At 42.9% G+C, this 18447-nt stretch overlaps 1 protein-coding gene across 6 annotated transcripts in view; it reads right to left on the minus strand.

The window, feature by feature from the left end:
- Positions 1–17340, minus strand: part of htr4 (5-hydroxytryptamine receptor 4) — a 164603-nt gene extending 147263 nt beyond the window's left edge. For 2 of the 6 annotated variants that reach the window (XM_082551423.1, XM_082551422.1), the window contains exons 1-2: positions 4058–4558; positions 1062–1113 (exon numbers count right to left, since the gene is read on the minus strand). In XM_082551423.1, the coding sequence (XP_082407549.1) occupies positions 1062–1113; positions 4058–4243 (238 nt within the window). In that variant the 5' untranslated portion in view covers positions 4244–4558. Of the gene's footprint in view, positions 1–1061; positions 1114–4057; positions 4559–5173; positions 5284–16897; positions 17096–17128 lie in introns of those variants that run through there. The other 4 variants (XM_082551427.1, XM_082551424.1, XM_082551426.1 and 1 more) reach the window with 4 other exon arrangements.
- Positions 17341–18447: the final 1107 nt, after the last annotated feature.

The raw sequence follows: 18447 nt of genomic DNA on the forward strand, positions 1-18447 counted from the left end.
GAACAGGAAACTGAGGCTATGGCTCACACAGACTCTCAAACCTGGACAACATAAGCTAGGGAAGCGTCTCCTGGTCTGACGAGTTTAAAGCATGGATCCATCCTGCCTGTATCCGTGTTCAGCCTGCTGCTGCTGCTGAGCATCGTTTAAACTCCACAGCCTCTCCAAGTGCTGCCATTGACCACACCCATCATTTATGACCTCACTGCACCGCAGTATACAACAATTTGTCTCCATATGTGAAAGCTGAAAGTACTGAATAGCAGAAACTAGGTTTCCTTCGCTGAGTTTTCTCAGATCAAAAAGCAGACGACCACATTGTACACATGGCAGACTGCTGCGTAAAGAAGTGATGGGAAACTGCTCGTGAAGCACACTGTGCAGGAAGTGTGGTTTTATCACGGTGGAGTTTTTAGAAGCAAGACAACAAAGGTGATACAGAATTCGTGCTAATGTTTCAAATGTGATGCCTAATTTTGGTTCAGGGAAATTTAAAATGTGAGGGAACTTCTCACGAGCCTGTGAGATGTTTGCAGAGAGCGGGGGAATCTGCACCTTGTGTTTACGTCTTTGTGCAGGATGTGTTTACTGGTTCTTTAATTATTTCATGTTTCAGCTGTTTGCTGCTCATGGAAATGGTTTTGTGGGCTTTGAGCTGAGATTCTGATGTCTCTGTCAATGCCACACACGTCTATATTTAAATAACACACAGCCCGTGGTCTATTTTCAGCGGTTGCTTTTAAAAAGTGTTCACAGAGAGACTGTTAACAGTTAGATCCTCCAGTTTAAAACACCGTCACAAACAGAAGTGTCCATGAAACTCAAATCCTGGATGGATGCCACATTCGGGTCAGGGGAACAGCAGACGGGCCTCGCTGTCTCAGCACACACAGACTCTCACCGTCTGTGTTGGTGCTCGCTGAGTCCAGCTTCTGATCGCCACAAACTAAAATATTTCTCCTGATCCCAGCGAGCATCCACAGCTCGCCACAGGCTGTCAGTTACAGCATGGACAGGGTCCCAGCTCCGTTCCCAGGTATACCTGCATTCCTCCTCCTCACCTGTCTGTCCTCTGCGGTCATGCCGTCTTCTCTCTCCTTTGGTTTTCCTGATCTAAATGAAAAAAAGCTTTAGGGTACAGTAGTTTGGGCAGCACACTGTAACCTCCCTGAAAGTGAATTTATGATGTTTGTAACTGAGCTTAAGGAGGTTTTTAAATCCAGACTAAGACAACTACATCCATAAAGAAATAAACCCAATGAATTCATGCTGTATTGAGTGGATGATGTCAGCTGCTGTTTGTGCAGATGTTACAAGGTTTTGTTATTTTAGGACATTTATTTAGACGGCAGAGACTCGGCTGTATCAGGCTTCCTGGGTCGTTGACCCCGTGTTTTACTGCGTTGGCCTTTTTTCTCTGTGCACTATGTTCAGTTCTACTTCCTGTGTCTTTAGTTCAGCTGTGTTCTCACGTGTTTCCATTCATCACCATTATCCAGTGTATTTCAGCCCTGAGTTTCCCTAACTTCTTTGTCTCATCATCATCGATTCCTCGTGTGGGTTTCCAGTCCAGCTCAGTCACTAATAAACACCGTGCTTGCTCTCAACTAGCCTGCGAGTCCTGCATTTGGTCCTCTCTTCCATTCCAACACACCTGAACGCGACAGGCCAGATGTTTCAGCCATGCATGAATCCAGATGTTTTTGTTTAGGGGAACAAATCAAAGATCAGCTGAACAATTTCAACTTTACAGCTTCAGACATGGCCAGGTCCTCGCTGCTTCCACAGAGACACAGCTCAGAGACCACCTTTCCTCTCCAGCCCAGTTTCTTACTTTATTACCTTCTTTAACATAACAGATATTTTAATCGTTGCTTCATGATTTGAACCCGACCCTGCATCATTTTATCTACTCACTCACTCACTCACTCACATTTTATTCTATTTTATGATGTAATTGGTTTTTAGTGAATTTCATTCATTTATTCTCAGTTTTGGGAAGGTTACTTTTACAATGTATTCCACTACAGATTACAGAATACATGCCCCAAAATGTATTTTGTAATGTATTCTGTTACGTTACTCAATGAGAGTAACGTATTCTGAATACTTTGGATTACTTAATATCATGCTTTTTACAACTACATGAATGTACTATTGCTGTGTGATTTATTACTATTACTGAAGGTCTGCGGCTCCGAACCGTAGTAAAGGGACCTCTGGCTAATACGTCGGGCTCCGTGTTGGGCTTGTAGCCGAAAAATAGCTTTACTTTGTTGTCTGGGTCAAGTTTGAGACAGAGAGAGGTGTTGAAAGGCTGCTCCAACTGAACTTCTTTTTTTTTTTTTTTTTTTTTTTCTAAACAAAATCAGAAAGTTATAATAGCTGCCTTGTTTTCCTAAATAAGGAGGCTTGTGTTCATTAACAGAAAAGCAATGATCAGGAGACAACTAGACACTGGTCTTTTGGAGTGTTTTGGATATGTTTCCCTTTCAAAGGTAAAGAAATTACTGGAGCTCTAAAAAACAAACAAGCAAACAAACAAACAAAAACTATGAACATATGGGGAAAAGTTCTTTGTCTTCGTAAAATACAAAAACAACTTTGATATAATGATGGAAAGAACTGTTCAGAGTGAACTCATGTCTTGCATGTCATTATTATTTACCCACTTGCTGAGCATGACATGTGCAGATATGAAAGGGAATTCTGTGTACTAAAAATTAGACAAAAGCATCACATTTCACTGGATGATGGATCAGTAATAAACATATCGATACAAGAAACAGTCAAAGCTACCAAAGAGCTTTTGATGTTTAAAAAGGTAAAATATGTTTTAAATGACTGCAGCAAACATCTGATTTCATTCTCACTGAGTTGCATTTCACTTACTGGGCACCAGTCTATAGCCAGTGGGACCACAAAATAAGTAAAAAGAAGCATGTCTGTACAAAGCAGATGGTTATCTCCAGTTACATCTGTAAGTGTTTAGACAAAGATTTTTTTCTTTGTGTAATTTTGTCTCTCTACAACACCACAGTGGATTTTAAATCAAATAATCAATGCATGATTAAAGTGCAGATTTTCTCATTTTTAAAAGGTATTCCATTGAGTGTTTAGGAATTACAGCAGATTAATACATAGTAAACATGATTGTTTGTGAGTCTCACTGCCTGCAGTTATGTCTACAGTAACGGAAAAGAATGTGCTATTGAAATAAGATCAGGTCATTGGGCTGGCTATTGTATCATATTTCTTTGCCTTGAGTAACTCTTGTGTTTGCAGTATGCTTTAGCTCATTATCTATTAACCCAACCCTGGTTTCTAAATCCTTTTTCTACTCATGTGAATGTCTCTTGATTGTAGATCTCACCTCCTTAGGAGTGTTTCTGACTTGGTTAGATGTTGCAAAGGGGTTTTTCTTAACCAAGCAAAGATTTCGCAAGGTCCAACTGAACTTCTTGGTCATGTCCAAATTCATGGGCTGCATCCTCCTGAGGACCCGGCCTTCGCGGTCTACAAAACACTGAAAAAAGCCCAACAATAACATTTTTAGGTTGTCTAAGTGACTTATATATTACGTTTAACCCGGGAGTGTGCCGGGAGTTGTGCCGTTCTCGGCCGCATCAGTAACCCTCGAGCTCCCGGCTAGCTATCGAGCTGGTGGGTAGCAGACGTCTCCGAAAACGTCTGCTACCTGCTAAACGTGAAAATATGTTAAAAGTTTATTTTGTGACCCAGAAAGATTAGTATGAGTAATTTTAAAACTTAGTAGCAGCCGCCATTGTTGGAAACTGGAGTTTGGCTGGGCCGCGCTATGAATTCTGGGATATGGTAGGTCACGAAGGACACACCTGACCCATCCTTCAAATTCGGAGAAAAGGAGGACGCATTTGTCGGCTGCATTCGGAGGAGTCTACGAATTTGGACAGCCTTCGGCGCGTCACTGTGACGTAATCGGTCTACAAATGCGGCCTCAGGATGAATTTGGACACGACCATTGTTTCAGAGGAAAACACGAACACAGTGTTTAGTCGAGTCTTAATAGCTTACTTACAACTGGGCTCGTCAGGCACTCTTCTTGGCTGCAGTGGTTATTATTATATTTAGATGCTTCCAGCTCCCATTTCTGCTCGATTACAACTCGTACTTTCCCACTCTCCTTTTTCTCCCTCCTCGCGCTCACAGACACATAACGGGTATGGCAGTCCATTCTCTCTGCAGCACGGACTACACTGCCCATGAGGCTACATTCTTTAGGGCTATGCCTGTAGCATTCTGCCTATCCGGTTGTTAAGTCTGACGTCACTAGCCGTGTCTGGGCCTAAACTCCGCTGCAGGTCCATATATCAAACGATCACTATTGCATTACTGAGAGTTGAAAAACTGTCTAAAGTCTTTCATCTTTAATAAAATTATCAGCGTTCTGCTCTACCAGGTGTAACAATTGAGTTTAACATCCAGGCATCCATGAAAACGGAATTTATGACATTTAACAGAGTTAGAAGTTAGCAGGAAGTTAGCTCGCTAGCTTCTATCTAAATACAATATAGCATGTCCTGACTGCGGGATTTTGGAAACAAATTCAAACATACAGCTCTGCTATAACTTCCAACATAAATGAAGACAGAAAACTAAACAGCAGTGACGTTTGTAGGGTTACTGAAGTTTGGCTAGCTGGTATATAATGATGCGCTACGTGACCGCTAGCGACACAGCTATGTTAGCATAACATAAACAAGCTAACTTTTTTTCCACTCAATAAAAGTTAACGTGAGTGTTCTCGGTGGTCAGGAACAAATGTGATCGCATGGCAGGATGCTGTAAAAGGACCAAACTTCAGCCAGGAGAACAACTGAGATAATCCATCCACAATACGAGGTTAGTCATTCATATACTGCTGCATGGGCTGGGCTGTAGTTACATCCTAAGGTTTTAAAAACTGAGCTTAAATAAATGATTAGCGGTAATAAAAGCCGAGGGAGGTCAACAGTGATCACTGACTGTTTTAGGAGCTTTTTGAGATTAAATAGAAGAAAATACATAACATTAAACATGTTAACAACACAAAAGCCATATTAAACGCAGACTACTTTAGTAGGATTTGTCACGTCATCACTTAACGACCGGATTAGCTTAGCACAACAACAACAACAAAAAGGCGCTCTCTCACCCAGGAAGCACACAGTCGCAGAGAGAGAGCGCGTCGCCCTGTAACCATGGCAACTGTAACGCTGCCTCCTGGAACAACAGAACATAGCTGTCAAACAAAACCCAAACAGTCCTGACCCGCCACAATATGAAACAGGAAAATACTGCCGTGTAATCCATTTATTTCAACAAAGTAACTGTATTCTAAATACCACCTTTTTAAACGGTAACTGTAACGGAATAAAGTTACTCATATTTTGTATTTTAAATACGTAACGGCAGTACATGTTTTTTCTTTATTGGCTCTTACCGTACTTATTTAATTCACTGATATTTTGTGTTTGAATGGTCACATATTGATGTTTTTTCAGGATTTCTCCTTAAGTCTTATCAGCTTGTGAATAATGTGTGAAGCTCTTCGAACCTCGCTAATATGCATGAAACGTGCAGATAAAATCTGAATCGTTGATCTGAGCAGCCCTGCCATTTGATTCTGTTTGCTTTGATTTATGTGGGTCAGTTCATGAAAAAGGTCACCTGTGATGTCATAAAAGGTAAAACTGGAATTATTAAAGATTATTATTATTTATTAAAGATGACTCCAGCATTTGGCGACTGTCGGGAGGAAGAACTCCCGTGGAAAACCAGCACCAGCATATGATTATAGACTCTTGATCTTAATCCCATTGCTTCTATTGGAAACAGTATCATGTGACCATGTGACAATTTCAGGTCACTGTGTGTAACGCCACCTGACAAAAAGACAGGATTATTAAAAACCAATATGATATCTGTAAATGCAGATTATCATTAAGTTCGACTTTGTTGTGTCGTTGCTTCATCCTGTTTGTATGCTGCCCTTAGAATGTGACGGTAAACACTGTCCTCGCTGATCACTGCTGTACACCGTGATGTTTCCGGTAGCGTAACTCGTATGTGTGAGCTGAGCCGCACGCTGTGATTTGACCGTTTACGTTTCTGTGACTGAGACCCGATTCCAGCCTCTGTGACCAGCACACACACACACACACACACACACACACACACACACACACACACACACACACTCATGCCATCGTGTAAACACGCCCCCGCTCTCTTTTCTCATGTTCCCTTCCAAACTATTTATTAGACAGCAGCAGCTTCTGCCTCACTCTCAAAGCCAAATGTGAAATGAGAAAGCCCCGGAGAGCACTGCGCCGCACAATAGACCAAACTCATCTTTTAACACAGAAACTCTGCATGTGGCTGTGTGACAGCCTCAAGATTAATGTTTGTGCTCATCAGGTTGTGATTTCATCAAATCAAATCAAATCAAATCACTTTTATTGTCACATCACATGTGCAGGTACATTGGTACAGCACATGTGAGTGAAATTCTTGTGTGCGAGCTTCACAAGCAACAGAGTTGTGCAAAATACAATAATGTAAACAAGCAAAATACAAGAATGGCTACATCTGAAACTAATAAATATATGTACAATATATAATATCAGGCTACCTGTGCAGGTTTAAGCTTTTGGGGTTTTGCACAGACACATAACTCACAGCAAAACAGATCTACATTTCATTTCCATCTTTACGTGCACCAACTCTGAAATTTAGTTGCAGCATCTCTACGTTTTCCTCTATGCTGTCCACGAGAAGAGGAAGATGCTGAAATAGCTGCTCTTGCCCCCCGGATGCTGCCCTCTTTCTGCCAGTAAGACCCGGCGGTTATAAACAGTTGTCAGGGAGGAGTTTAAACAGCGGCTCCTCGCACACATTTAAATGGGCTACAGTACAACCATCTCATCACTCACATCATCTCTCACGAAAGGCTCGGATGTTTGTGATAAATAAATAGCGTGAAGCTCAGCGCTTGACTCCTGGCTTTTTTAGAGCCTCTGAGTAAACCGTCGGCTCAGTTTACACCAAATATGTCAGTTTTTAGCTTCCGGTGCTGCTGCTGTGTCACATAGTTTGAATTTTTTACGTTTCCTGCAGGAATTCATTGACGCTGCTTTGAAAAGAAAACAGCAAACAGCAGCTGAGTGTGTGATAACATCCTTGACCGAACTTCCAGCTTCTCTGTTGCTCAGCGTTGCTCCAGACTCCTACACTACGCAGCCTCCACCCCCACTTGAGATCCATTTTGCTCTGCTCTGCTTGGTTTTTGGGGTGAATCTCAGCTCGCTGTCCTGAGAGAACAGAAATGGAGTGTGGATCACATCACCGCGTACGTGACAGGAGGAAGCTGCTCTCAAACCTCGCTTTAGGAAACACGATGGTGTCTCAGGCAGTCGTTTCTGACTCACAGCTAAAGACGCTTTACAGGAACAGGACAGGCTAATATTGATGTGTGCACATTAAATCAGTACACGCAACTTTAAGTGAGAATGAGCAGCAGGGTCTGTGCACCTGTGAAATCACAATCAGCACTCAGGAACCAGTGAGCATCCTAAATCACCCTCGGTGCACTCACAGTCCTAGTTCATCAATGACCGGAGCAGCACGCCCTCAAGTAAACCTTTACCACTGCTGAACAACAGTATCAGAATATCTGAGTCAAAGACAGCAGCATTGAAACACAAGCAAAAACAAAGACTAAAGAATCAAATCAGAAAAGAGAAAAAGAGTCAAAATTAAAGATGTTAAATCTGCAACAACAGCTGCTTTTTAAAATCACATACACACCTGTTCAATGATTTAAAAAGGACTTAAAGGCTTTTGAACCAAACAAAGGAATGACAGCTCTGAAGCTCCTGCGGCATCATTAAAGTGGACAGGAACAAGTCCCTCAGAGTCTCCGCCCACCCCCTAAAAATGGCAACAAGATCTACGACTTTCTTTTCTCACCATTCAAAGACGGCAAGGACAGTGTAAATCCAAACAGAAGCAGAATTATATCATGCTACTCAAAAAGCATCCACCTCAGGCTCTCCCAAAAAAAGCACTTAACGTGTGCAGATCCGGCACAGACACACGTCAGCAGCAACGACTCTAACGTGAAACAGCGATGCAGGAAAGCAAACAGACCCCGGAGTCTTCCTGTGTGCTTCAGCTGGAACAAATGGCCTGAGTCTTATTGAAGGTGAATGCAGACTGGAGCAGCCTGATGCATAAATGATGAGAGACGACATTTACTTTCTCACATTTGGGGAATTTTGCTGACTTTCTTATCTGGACTGACTTAGAGTGTACCAGCTCACTGAGTTCACCTCCACGTGTGATAACTGAACAAAAAGATCAATAAAACGGAGCACAGATCAGAATAAAACAGCTCGGAGCATTAAATCAGTCCACATAAAGACTTCGAGTACCTGAACTCATGCAGCTGTGCAGCACACCAACACAGAGGACACTCAAAGTCGCCCATTGCATCCTGCAGGGATCCTCTCTGTCACACTTTATTTCTTTCACTGATCAGCAACGCGAGCCAAAGGCCTCCTCCTCAACGTCGTTCGCTTTTATTCTCTGACACCATCCCTGAGCTTGAACTTTAAGATTTATGTCTCTGCAGAGCTGTAACATGAACAGAGAGACTGATTCAGTGAGGTTAGCCTCCTGAATACTAGAGGAGAACACACCGAAGAGCAACGTCCAACTAACCCACATTCACAAGTCCTTTTATTCATCCAGCAGCTGGATTCATTATACTGAGGCTCAGGAATCAGAAGGTTGGCGGTTCGATCCCTCGCTGCTCCCGGTGCATTCATCAGAAGAAACGTGTTCGTGTGAGTCAGGCACAACACCCAGAAAACGAGCCACACAAGAATAATACAATCATAACAACAATGTAATAAATAATAACCATATACAGTACACACGCACAGCAGCATGACAAGCTGGTTGTCATGAAGCGTCTCGCAGTGTGAGTGAGGTTGTCGAGCGGAGTGTCTGAGGTTAACCTAAAATAAATACCCTCTCTCTCCCGCAGTGCACCTCCCCGCCCCTGCTCCTGCCCCCGGCATCACCTCTCCTGCCCTTCATGCTCTTTTTCTTTCACATACGTGTCCCCTTTTGTATTTTTCGTGAACTCTAGCTACCCCAATTGGCTCCCTCGCCGCCTCTCTGTCTCTGTGTGACTCTCTCTTTAACCCTGCTTGCTTCATTATGCCTCTTTATTATCCTCCTTCTTCTGCCAGTTTTTGTTTCTAAATGTCCTTTTGTTACCTCTGAACGCACAACAGTTTAACAGGTCATGGCAATAATACCCTACACACTGCACACAATGGGACTAACAACATGGGAAAGCTTTTTTGTTTACACAATTTTTGGATATTTTGTGGAAACACAAACAGCCAAATAACTTTCTCCAGTTTTTGTCTTTTTTTAATTTGAAATGAGCGTGACCTCTCCTGCCGCCAACCACATTAAAAGAATCTGTAGCAAACAGGAAGTGAAGCGCTGTTTTTACAACAACCTTTACAGGATTTTATCAATCTTCCACTCGATCCCCATCGCACTCTGCATCCACGCACATCTTTGTGCTCCTGTGTTTCCCCATGAAACAAGTTTAGAAGCTTCAGGTTTGACATTTCCTTCTTTGACTGAAGTGTGTCAGGCTGTGGCGCAGTGTGCGGGTGCTCTGCTCGGTCTCTTAAAGTGCAGTTGGTTGCAGCAGGCTCTGGTCAGGAGTGACCCTCTGTGAGGATGACGCTGTCTGACTTCCTGACGGACAGGAAGCAGCATGTGAGGCTGGGAAAGAATGTCTCGGACTCCCGGACCATCAGCACTGGCTCCCCTCAGGGCTGTGTTCTTTCTCCCCTGCTCTTCTCCCTGTAAACCAACTGCTGCACCTCCACCCACCAGTCTGTCAAGCTAATCAAGTTTGCAGATGACACCACCGTTATTGGGCTCATCTCGGACGGAGATGAGTCTGCCTACAGGAGGGAGGTTGAACGTCTGGTGTCCTGGTGCAGCCACAACAACCTGGTGCTGAATGCCCAGAAGACAGTGGAGATTATTGTGGACTTCAGGAAGCACACAGCACCACTCCCCCCCATCATCCTGACTGACACCCTCATCACCTCTGTGGACTCATTCCGCTTCCTGGGTACCACCATCATCCAGGACCTGAAGTGGGAGCATCACCTCCGTCATCAAGAAAGCCCAGCAGAGGATGTACTTTCTGAGGCAGCAGAAGAAATTCAACCTGCCAACACGGACGATGATGCAATTCTACACCGCAATCATCGAGTCCATCCTCACCTCCTCCATCACCGTGTGGTACGCTGGAGCCACTATCAGGGACAAACAGAGACTGCAGCATGTTGTGCGCTCTGCTGAGAAGGTAATTGGCTGCAGACTCCCATCTCTGCAGGACCTGTACACCTCCAGGACACTGGGGCGTGCAGCTCGGATCTCAGCTGACCCTTCTCACCCTGGACACAGTCTGTTTGACCTGCTCCCCTCAGGCAGGAGGCTCCGGTCCATTCGCACCAGAACCTCTCGCCATAAGAACAGTTTCTTCCCCTCTGCTGTTGGACACATGAACAATAACCGTATGACTGTTCCCACCACTAACACATGACCCTACGCTGTGTTCACTGCATCATTCCATGTTTGGCACTGATCACCACCTGCACTCATGTATATATCTATCTACTTAGCACTTTTAATTCTTATTCTTATTTTTATTTATTTATTTATTTATTTTTTCATGTCTATTTAAGCGTAATTTATGACAGTATGTTCGCACTGAAGCACCGCAGCAATTTCCTAATGTTGTAAACCTGCTCAACATTTGGCAATAAAACCCTTTCTGATTCTGATTCTGTGTAAGAGACCCTGGCTGACCCATCACAGCAGTCACAAAGTGCTGTACACGAAGGATAAAAATAAATAAATAAATAAATAATAAAAAAGTAATGAATAGACAACATAAACAACACAAAAGGTTAAATGTAAAAAAAAAATTTTAAAAATGTAAAAAAAAAAAAAAAAAAGTAAAACGCATTGATCAACAGAAGGTTTTTTTAAATAGAAAAGTTTATAACTGTTCTTTAAAGGATTCCACACAGTCAACCAAACATAGTGGTGGTGGTAGACTGCTCCACAGCCTTGGTGCCACAGACTGAAAGGCTCTGTCTTCAGTCGTCTTCAGTTGTGTACAGGGAACAACCAAGAAACTCTGAGTCTGTGAGCGAAGACAACGAGCAGCAGTGTATTTTGTAAGAAGCTTGGATAAATAATATGGGGCCTGGCCATTCAGTGCTCTGTGTGTTAAAACAAGAATTTAAAACAAATTCTAAAATCTGTTGCTAGCCAATGTAAAAAAATTATAAAATAGGAGTAATGTGAGCTTGCTTGCTAGAACGTGTCAGTAGCCTGGCCGCTGCATTTTGTATAGCTTGGAGGTGAGAAAGAGATGATTTGTCCAAGCTGGTAAACAGGGCATTACAATAATCTAAAGGCGATGACACAAATGCATGAACAATTTTTTCCAGTTCAGCTAAGGAGATCACATGTCGCAGTTTAGAAATGTCCTTAAATGAAAGAAACAGGAACGAGAAAAGATTTTACATGTGAGTCAAGGCCCAGAGAAGAATCAAATATTACTCCAAGATTTCGAATATTTGACTTGGCAGAAGGACAGAAAGAGGCAAGAACCTGACTGATTTTTGAATGTAGTTCAGGAGGAGCTACAATCATGTTCTCGGTCTTATTTGTGTTTAAAACAAGGTAACTGTTTGAAAAACAATCAGAGTTAAACACTGGACTAGGGTGGACAGCCTATGCAGCTGATGAGGCTGAGGACATATGCAGTTGAATCATCAGCATAGAAATGATACGAAATGTCACTAAAAGATTGAATAATGCCAGCTAAAGGAAGCATGTAAAAATAAAATAAAAACCCAAAACTGAGCCCTGTGGAACCCCGCAGGTTAAGGGGACAATGTTAGAGGCGAACCTGTCAGTCCTAACAGAAAAGGTCCTTTCTGATAAGTAGGAAAAAACAGTCTAAAGCAGATCCATATATACCAGCCAAAACCTTCAGTCTGTTAAGTAGGACTTTGTCGTCAGTGGTATCAAAGGCTGGACTGAGATCAAGCAAAATGATCACAGAACAATTCCCTGCATCAGAAGGGATTAGCAGATCATTATAGACCCTTAAGAGAGCAGTCTCAGTGGAGTTCTGCTTTTGAAAGCCAGATTGAAAAGGGTCAACAATCTGTAATCTGCCTTAAGGACCTGAATTAATTTTCTACAATTTTTTCTAGTAATTTGCTTATAAATGGCAATTTTGAAATAGGCCGGTAATTACTAGTAGAGACTTACTACTAGGATTACTAGTAGGATCTACTAGGAATTGCATTATTGTATTAAACTCCTCACTGGAGGGGAGAGGGAGGGGAAACGGGGGGACAAAGGAGGGCTAGAACAACTGAGCTGTAGTGTTTTTTTACACTGTGCAATATTTGAAATATATTTTTTTTATATTCAACTGTGCAATAATCACTGTGCAATATACTCACTCAAATGTGCAATCCTATTTATCCATATGACATATTCTGTACTCTCAATGCAAACTAAGAGTGTGTAAAGACTTCCCCAACACATCCACCCTGACACTGCTGTTGATCATCTATGTGCAATATCTCAGTCTTACCATGTTCTGTGCAATATTTTTGGCTCATGTGCAATTATTTTGGTCCCAGTCTGTTTCAATGTTTCCTACGCATACACCATGTATATAGTTCCACTCACATATGTATACATATACACTGTTTTTTATTTTATTCTATTTATTTAATTATTTATTTATTTTCCGCCTTCGTTGTATATTGGTTTCTCTTCTTCTTACTTTAGCACCTTTGTGGTTCAGCTACCCAATTTCGCTGTGCAAGAAACTGCACAATGACAATAGAGCTCTAAGTCTATATGGCATATTTATGCTTATATCCTTACTCTCATTCCCCTTATTGTATCTGTAACATGCAACTTCTGTCGGTGCCGTGCTACTGGAAACTGAATTTCCCGGAGGAACCCACCCGAGGTATTAATAAAGTTTCATCTAATCTAATCTAATCTAATCTCATCTAAACATTGTGCAGTTACTGGACTTTAAAATGCCTCTTTATGGTCCAACTTCTTCTAGTTTCTTTTGCAAATTTAAAGCATAATGACATACACCAGTATGTCATTGTGCATTGTGAATATATTTGTCAGAGAGTGCAACACTGACCCTAACCTGCACTGGATGTTTGTAATACTGAATCTGATGCTAATAGTTAATACTGCTGCAGGTCTGAGTGGAGGTTCTGCCACCAGCAGCTGGCCTCCATCATACTCAGGACGTTGGTCCACTCATCGTCTTCTGGGATTTTTGTTGTCCTCCATATTAACCTGCTCTTTCTCTCTCTATCTCTCTCCTTTGATTTGTTCTAAGTGCTGATTGGTTGCTGAAGCTAGATGGATGTGTATAAAAGCACGGCACCTTGGTCCTTCTCTCCTGCTACATGATCTCCATCAGCACCGTCATGTTTCTGTTGATGCTGCGGTGGAGGGAGTTACCCACAGTACTGTTCTGGTTTCTTCTTCTTTGGTTTCCAGGTCGAGTTTAGGGCTCGTGATCTTCTTCATCTTTCGTTTGTTTTAGCCGGGCTCTTTTCTTTGGGAGTATTTTCAATGTTTCCATTATTTAAAGCAGCATTGTGGCATCTCATGTGCTGTGTTGCTTTGAGACAAAAATTTAGGGAGCGTAACAACTCAACTGAAAGAAAACAGACCCACTCCATGTCCTGGAGCCCGACACTGTGGATGCAGCGGGTAGCTGTGCTTATGATAAACTCCACATGAGTTTAATGAGTCAAAGTGGTGGCCCCTCCCACAGCTGCTGGGTCTTTCAATAATCACCACCTCTAATAAAAAGGAGTTGCTTATTAAGGAATCGACTAATCAAAGTCTGTTAATGACTGTTGCTTCTACTCTGCGTACATCGAGACACAGTAAGGGACGCTCTTAGATCTGCTGTAGAGCAGATCTACCAGGTTTCTTTTTCACTGTGCAAAATTGACAAGACGTCTGACATCGAGTGGTTTGAATATCAATAAACAGCCAGAGCGATAACACATCAGCTGTGTTAATGAATGTCACAGCCACGATACAACATATGGAGGAAGCCCCCCAGCTCCTATCGCAGGGCCACAGTTTAGGTTTCACAGTTAATTACAGTCACTTTTATTGGCATCGTAAATCATCATTACTATTAACAACTGTGTGCCTTTTATGATTTCTCACCTCACAGTGAAGCTGATTTAGTTACTGCGTTTGTTCCTGTCTCACACATGAAACATGTAACCGCTGCATCCAGAGCCCAGGAGGCTGAAAATACATCTCATCAACATGCAAATGTTGTAATTGATCAAAAGTATGATTTAAATCCAATTAATTATGCAGCTAGGCTCATAAGAGCTCTGCTGTCAGCCTGCCAGGTGTGAAGCTACAGCACAGGTGGAGGCAGACAGCGACCACGTCACAGAGACGACCGGCTATAGATCCTCAGCAAATGCTGTGTGTGTGTGTGTGTGTGTGTGTGTGTGTGTGTGTGTGTGTGTGTGTGTGTGTGTGTGTGTGTGAGGGAGAGATCCAGTTATTGATCCAACCTGCTGGACTCTTGCATTTGGTCATTCTGGTCACACAGATGGTAAACGGGTCACATTAAAGCTCTTCTTTAGACTTTAGCCACACTCACAGTACAGACACAGAGCTTCAGCAGCCACCGCGGACAGTGTTGTGCATTCACTAACTTTCCCACTTAGACGTGCAGACTGTTCAGATGACCACACACGTGCATGTTTATTTGTTAACAGCCTGTGTGTTATCCTCCATAAGGGCCTTCATAAAGTGTTTGTGAACCAACATCAGAGCTGAGAGAAAAACCCATCAGATTCATTATCGTGCAGTAGAGACACGAAACATAGTCGATATAAAGTGGACAGAGCTCGTCCATGCATGTTCTGACAGACAGCACAAACAGCCGGTGACAAAGAGAACAGCACCGAGCTGAACCAATCATGCGGCTGGGACAGAGCCAGAGAAAGAGCACAGGCGCTAATGTTTGGGCTGCTCCACACTTGAGTGTCAGTGTCATGCTCTTCTTCATTTACATGAGAACGATTCTTAAATAAGTACGTGTTTCCTGTTTGGCTCTATTTCAAACATTTGGAGACACAAAAATAACAATTTTAGTTTGACTTTTTTGTATTAATAATTATTTTATGTCTTTGATTTTTCTTTAAAATGCAGCTCTACATTTTATCGTGTTCAACTTCTGACAGAAGATAAAGATTTAAACCATTTAACCAGCAGTAAAAAGAAACCTTTATATTTATCAGAAACTTACTTACTTTACTTACTTACGTAATCAATTTACTTCATTATATTTATCGATAGTGATGTGAAAAATGTATAATGCTGCTGGCAATTTTATTTATTTAGCACATTTCATAATAGCAAGCTCAATGTGCTTAATGCAGAGGATGAAACCATAGAAACCTGTGTAGGTTGATTGTGCCTTAAGGCAGTGAAAACAGACAAAGAATTATAAAACAATTATTGAGTGCAGGGCCCAGTGAAAAACGTCTGTTTTTAAATGTATGCATATCCATGTGATGTCATGTCTGCTGTTATTTTTCATGCACTGACATATTTCTGGGGATCTGTAGCTGCAGTCTTATTCCCAGCTTTGCCGAGATTGTTGCACTCCTCTCGTTTGTCTGAATGTGACGACTTTTCTCTGAGATTAGAAATCAGACAACAATTCAAAGCTTCTTTTTTTTTCAGGATTAAGAACTCTGACATGAAAGGAGTAAAAGTATAAAAGTACAGAAATTAGTAAGACAGTACAGTAAGAGTGTCAAATAAATGTACGTACACTAGTCCTTCCTAATAACTGCAGCAGCTGTTACAGCATCTGTACAAGTCGGGGAAATGACACCGACAACACTCGGCATTGTGTTAAGATCATCAGCGCACTATATACGTATAGTTTGAGCCAAAGTTAATCTTCTACGAGTCATCCTAACACAACACAACAACTTACAGAATATCACAGAAAAGATCAGCTGCCATACTTCCACCACCACAGCATGACTCTCAATGCTTTGAGCACACTCGCTCAAACACCTAACACTCAGCGAGACGGAGCAGCGGCTGGAGCGCAAACATGTGGATGAGGTGGGTAGGGTCTCTGCTGCTGCGAGTCTACACTCTGCCCTCTGATGGACTAAAACCTCCCAACAAAGCTTAAAGTAAGAAGAGGAGCTGTTGAGGAGAAGACTCTTCGCTGGAAATGGCACAGTCTAATCACCATGAGGAGAAAAGGCTGAACACTGGAATAGGAAGGGAATCAGCCGGTCTGAGCGGCTCTGCGCTGACCCGAGGAGGAACCCGGTCACACCGAGGCCACAGCAGCTGACACTAAAACTCCAAACCTGCACCTTTGATCGAGTCGTGCCAATCCCCTGCAGAGCCATAAACGTTACACAATAACGACGATAACAGCAAAGTGCGCAGAAGGAAAAACAGCCAAGTCCAAGTTTGACAAGAGTGAAGGAAGAGTCTGACTCTGCCTGCACACGGGGGTCCTTTAAAAATTGCCTCACACCCTCTGCTCATTCAACATGAAGAGTCTGCAGGTAGAAGCAGGTGAATGTGTCACCTCAGGATCAACCCAACACTCCCCAAATCACGCGAATCCAAACGGACCCACACTCAGAACCAACAATCAGGGACACGCAGTTCAGACGCGCTAACTTACAGGATCCGGTTCCGCTGCACTCACAGTCCGTTACCGATCAGTATCCGCAGACAGGTGAGTAATCCCCGCTGCGTGATCGCGTCTGCGTTTCACACGGAAACTCGCAGAAATCTGAGCATAACATCGCTCCACGGCCAAAGAGCTCCGACTCCCTCACACACGTCATCCCTGCGCGCTTCCTCCGTGCGCGCGCGGAGGTCACGGCAGAACACAGCGAGACGTTTCACTCACCGTTCCTGCGCGAGCATGTCACCACATCCCCACGGTCACTCTGCTCCACTCCGCGCTCACAGCCACGAGCACCGAGGAGCGCAGACCCGCGGGGACGCGCAGAAGGCGATGCGCGTCCGACGCAGAGAGCCGGAGAAAGGGCCAGACAGGTGGAGGAGGCGAGGGGGAAGCTGGAGAAGTGCGCGCAGCCGGAGCTGAACTCAGAACATCCACCCGCTCCACCCGCTGCGCTCTGATCCCTCCTCCTCAGGCCTCAGCCGAGGGAAGCCTGCCCCCCACTCACACCCCCACCTTCGTCACTTGACAAACGTGATCCGTTTGGTCGTTCCTGATGACGTGATCGGGCGAGAGAGAGACCAAGCCTGACCTTGACCTAACATGATCCTTACGGGTCAGGGGTCATAGTGGGATGTGTGATCACTGTCAATATTAGAGTGTAATGTTTCTTATTCTGTGTCTGTGGACAGTCTTTAAAAAGTGTTTGTGAACCAACTTCAAACAAACTCTTTCTGGGGTCAAAATAAACAAAGGCAGAAACACAGTTTCAAAAATTATTATCGCTTTGATGCAAATTAGCATCCACAGCGATCGATAAACGTTTCATAGAGCTGAGCATCAGGCAGCATTCAGCCTGCTGTATGGTGGAGCAGCTGTGAGTGCAGCAGGGCTTTCTGAGGACACAGCATTTTACATATTACAATGGGCCTTAATTAGAATAACACTGAGAAATGTTTGTAGGTCATCAGAGGCTTTTATTTAACAGCAGGACTTAGTACAGCCTCCTCTCATAAACATTTTCATGTCTTACTACATCACTGACAAAACATAATGTATCTGTACGGCAATGTTCCCTCTAATTTGCCATTTATCTGAGCGAACACACAAACTCCCTGAGCGGTCCCTTGGACCACTGTGAGCAACAGCAGACGTGTGCACTGTGGTCATGCCAGCATCAAATCCATCCAAGTCACATGGTTTATTAAAATAATCAAATTACATAAATTTACATTTATGTTAGACTACTTTTAATTAACTGCTTTAGCCCACTTACAATGAAAACTTAAAAAAATCTTGTTCATGACCCGTGTAGTATGTTAACACTATTGGAAGTAAAAATAACTTGAACTCCAATTTTGAAAACACAACTTTCTGTCTTTCTTTCTTTTTTAACAAAAGCTCTGACTTGTATTATGAGTCTGTGGTCTGGGAGAGAGTCCTGTAACTCTGTGTCTGCAAAATACAGTATATAATGACCAATGTTGGGCAATTAATTATATAGTTACTTCTGCAAAAAAAGTTACTGAGTTTTGCAAACAACA

The sequence above is a fragment of the Aulonocara stuartgranti genome (assembly GCF_965226115.1).
Source record: "Aulonocara stuartgranti genome assembly, chromosome: 2".
NCBI classification, from domain to species: Eukaryota; Metazoa; Chordata; class Actinopteri; order Cichliformes; family Cichlidae; genus Aulonocara; species Aulonocara stuartgranti.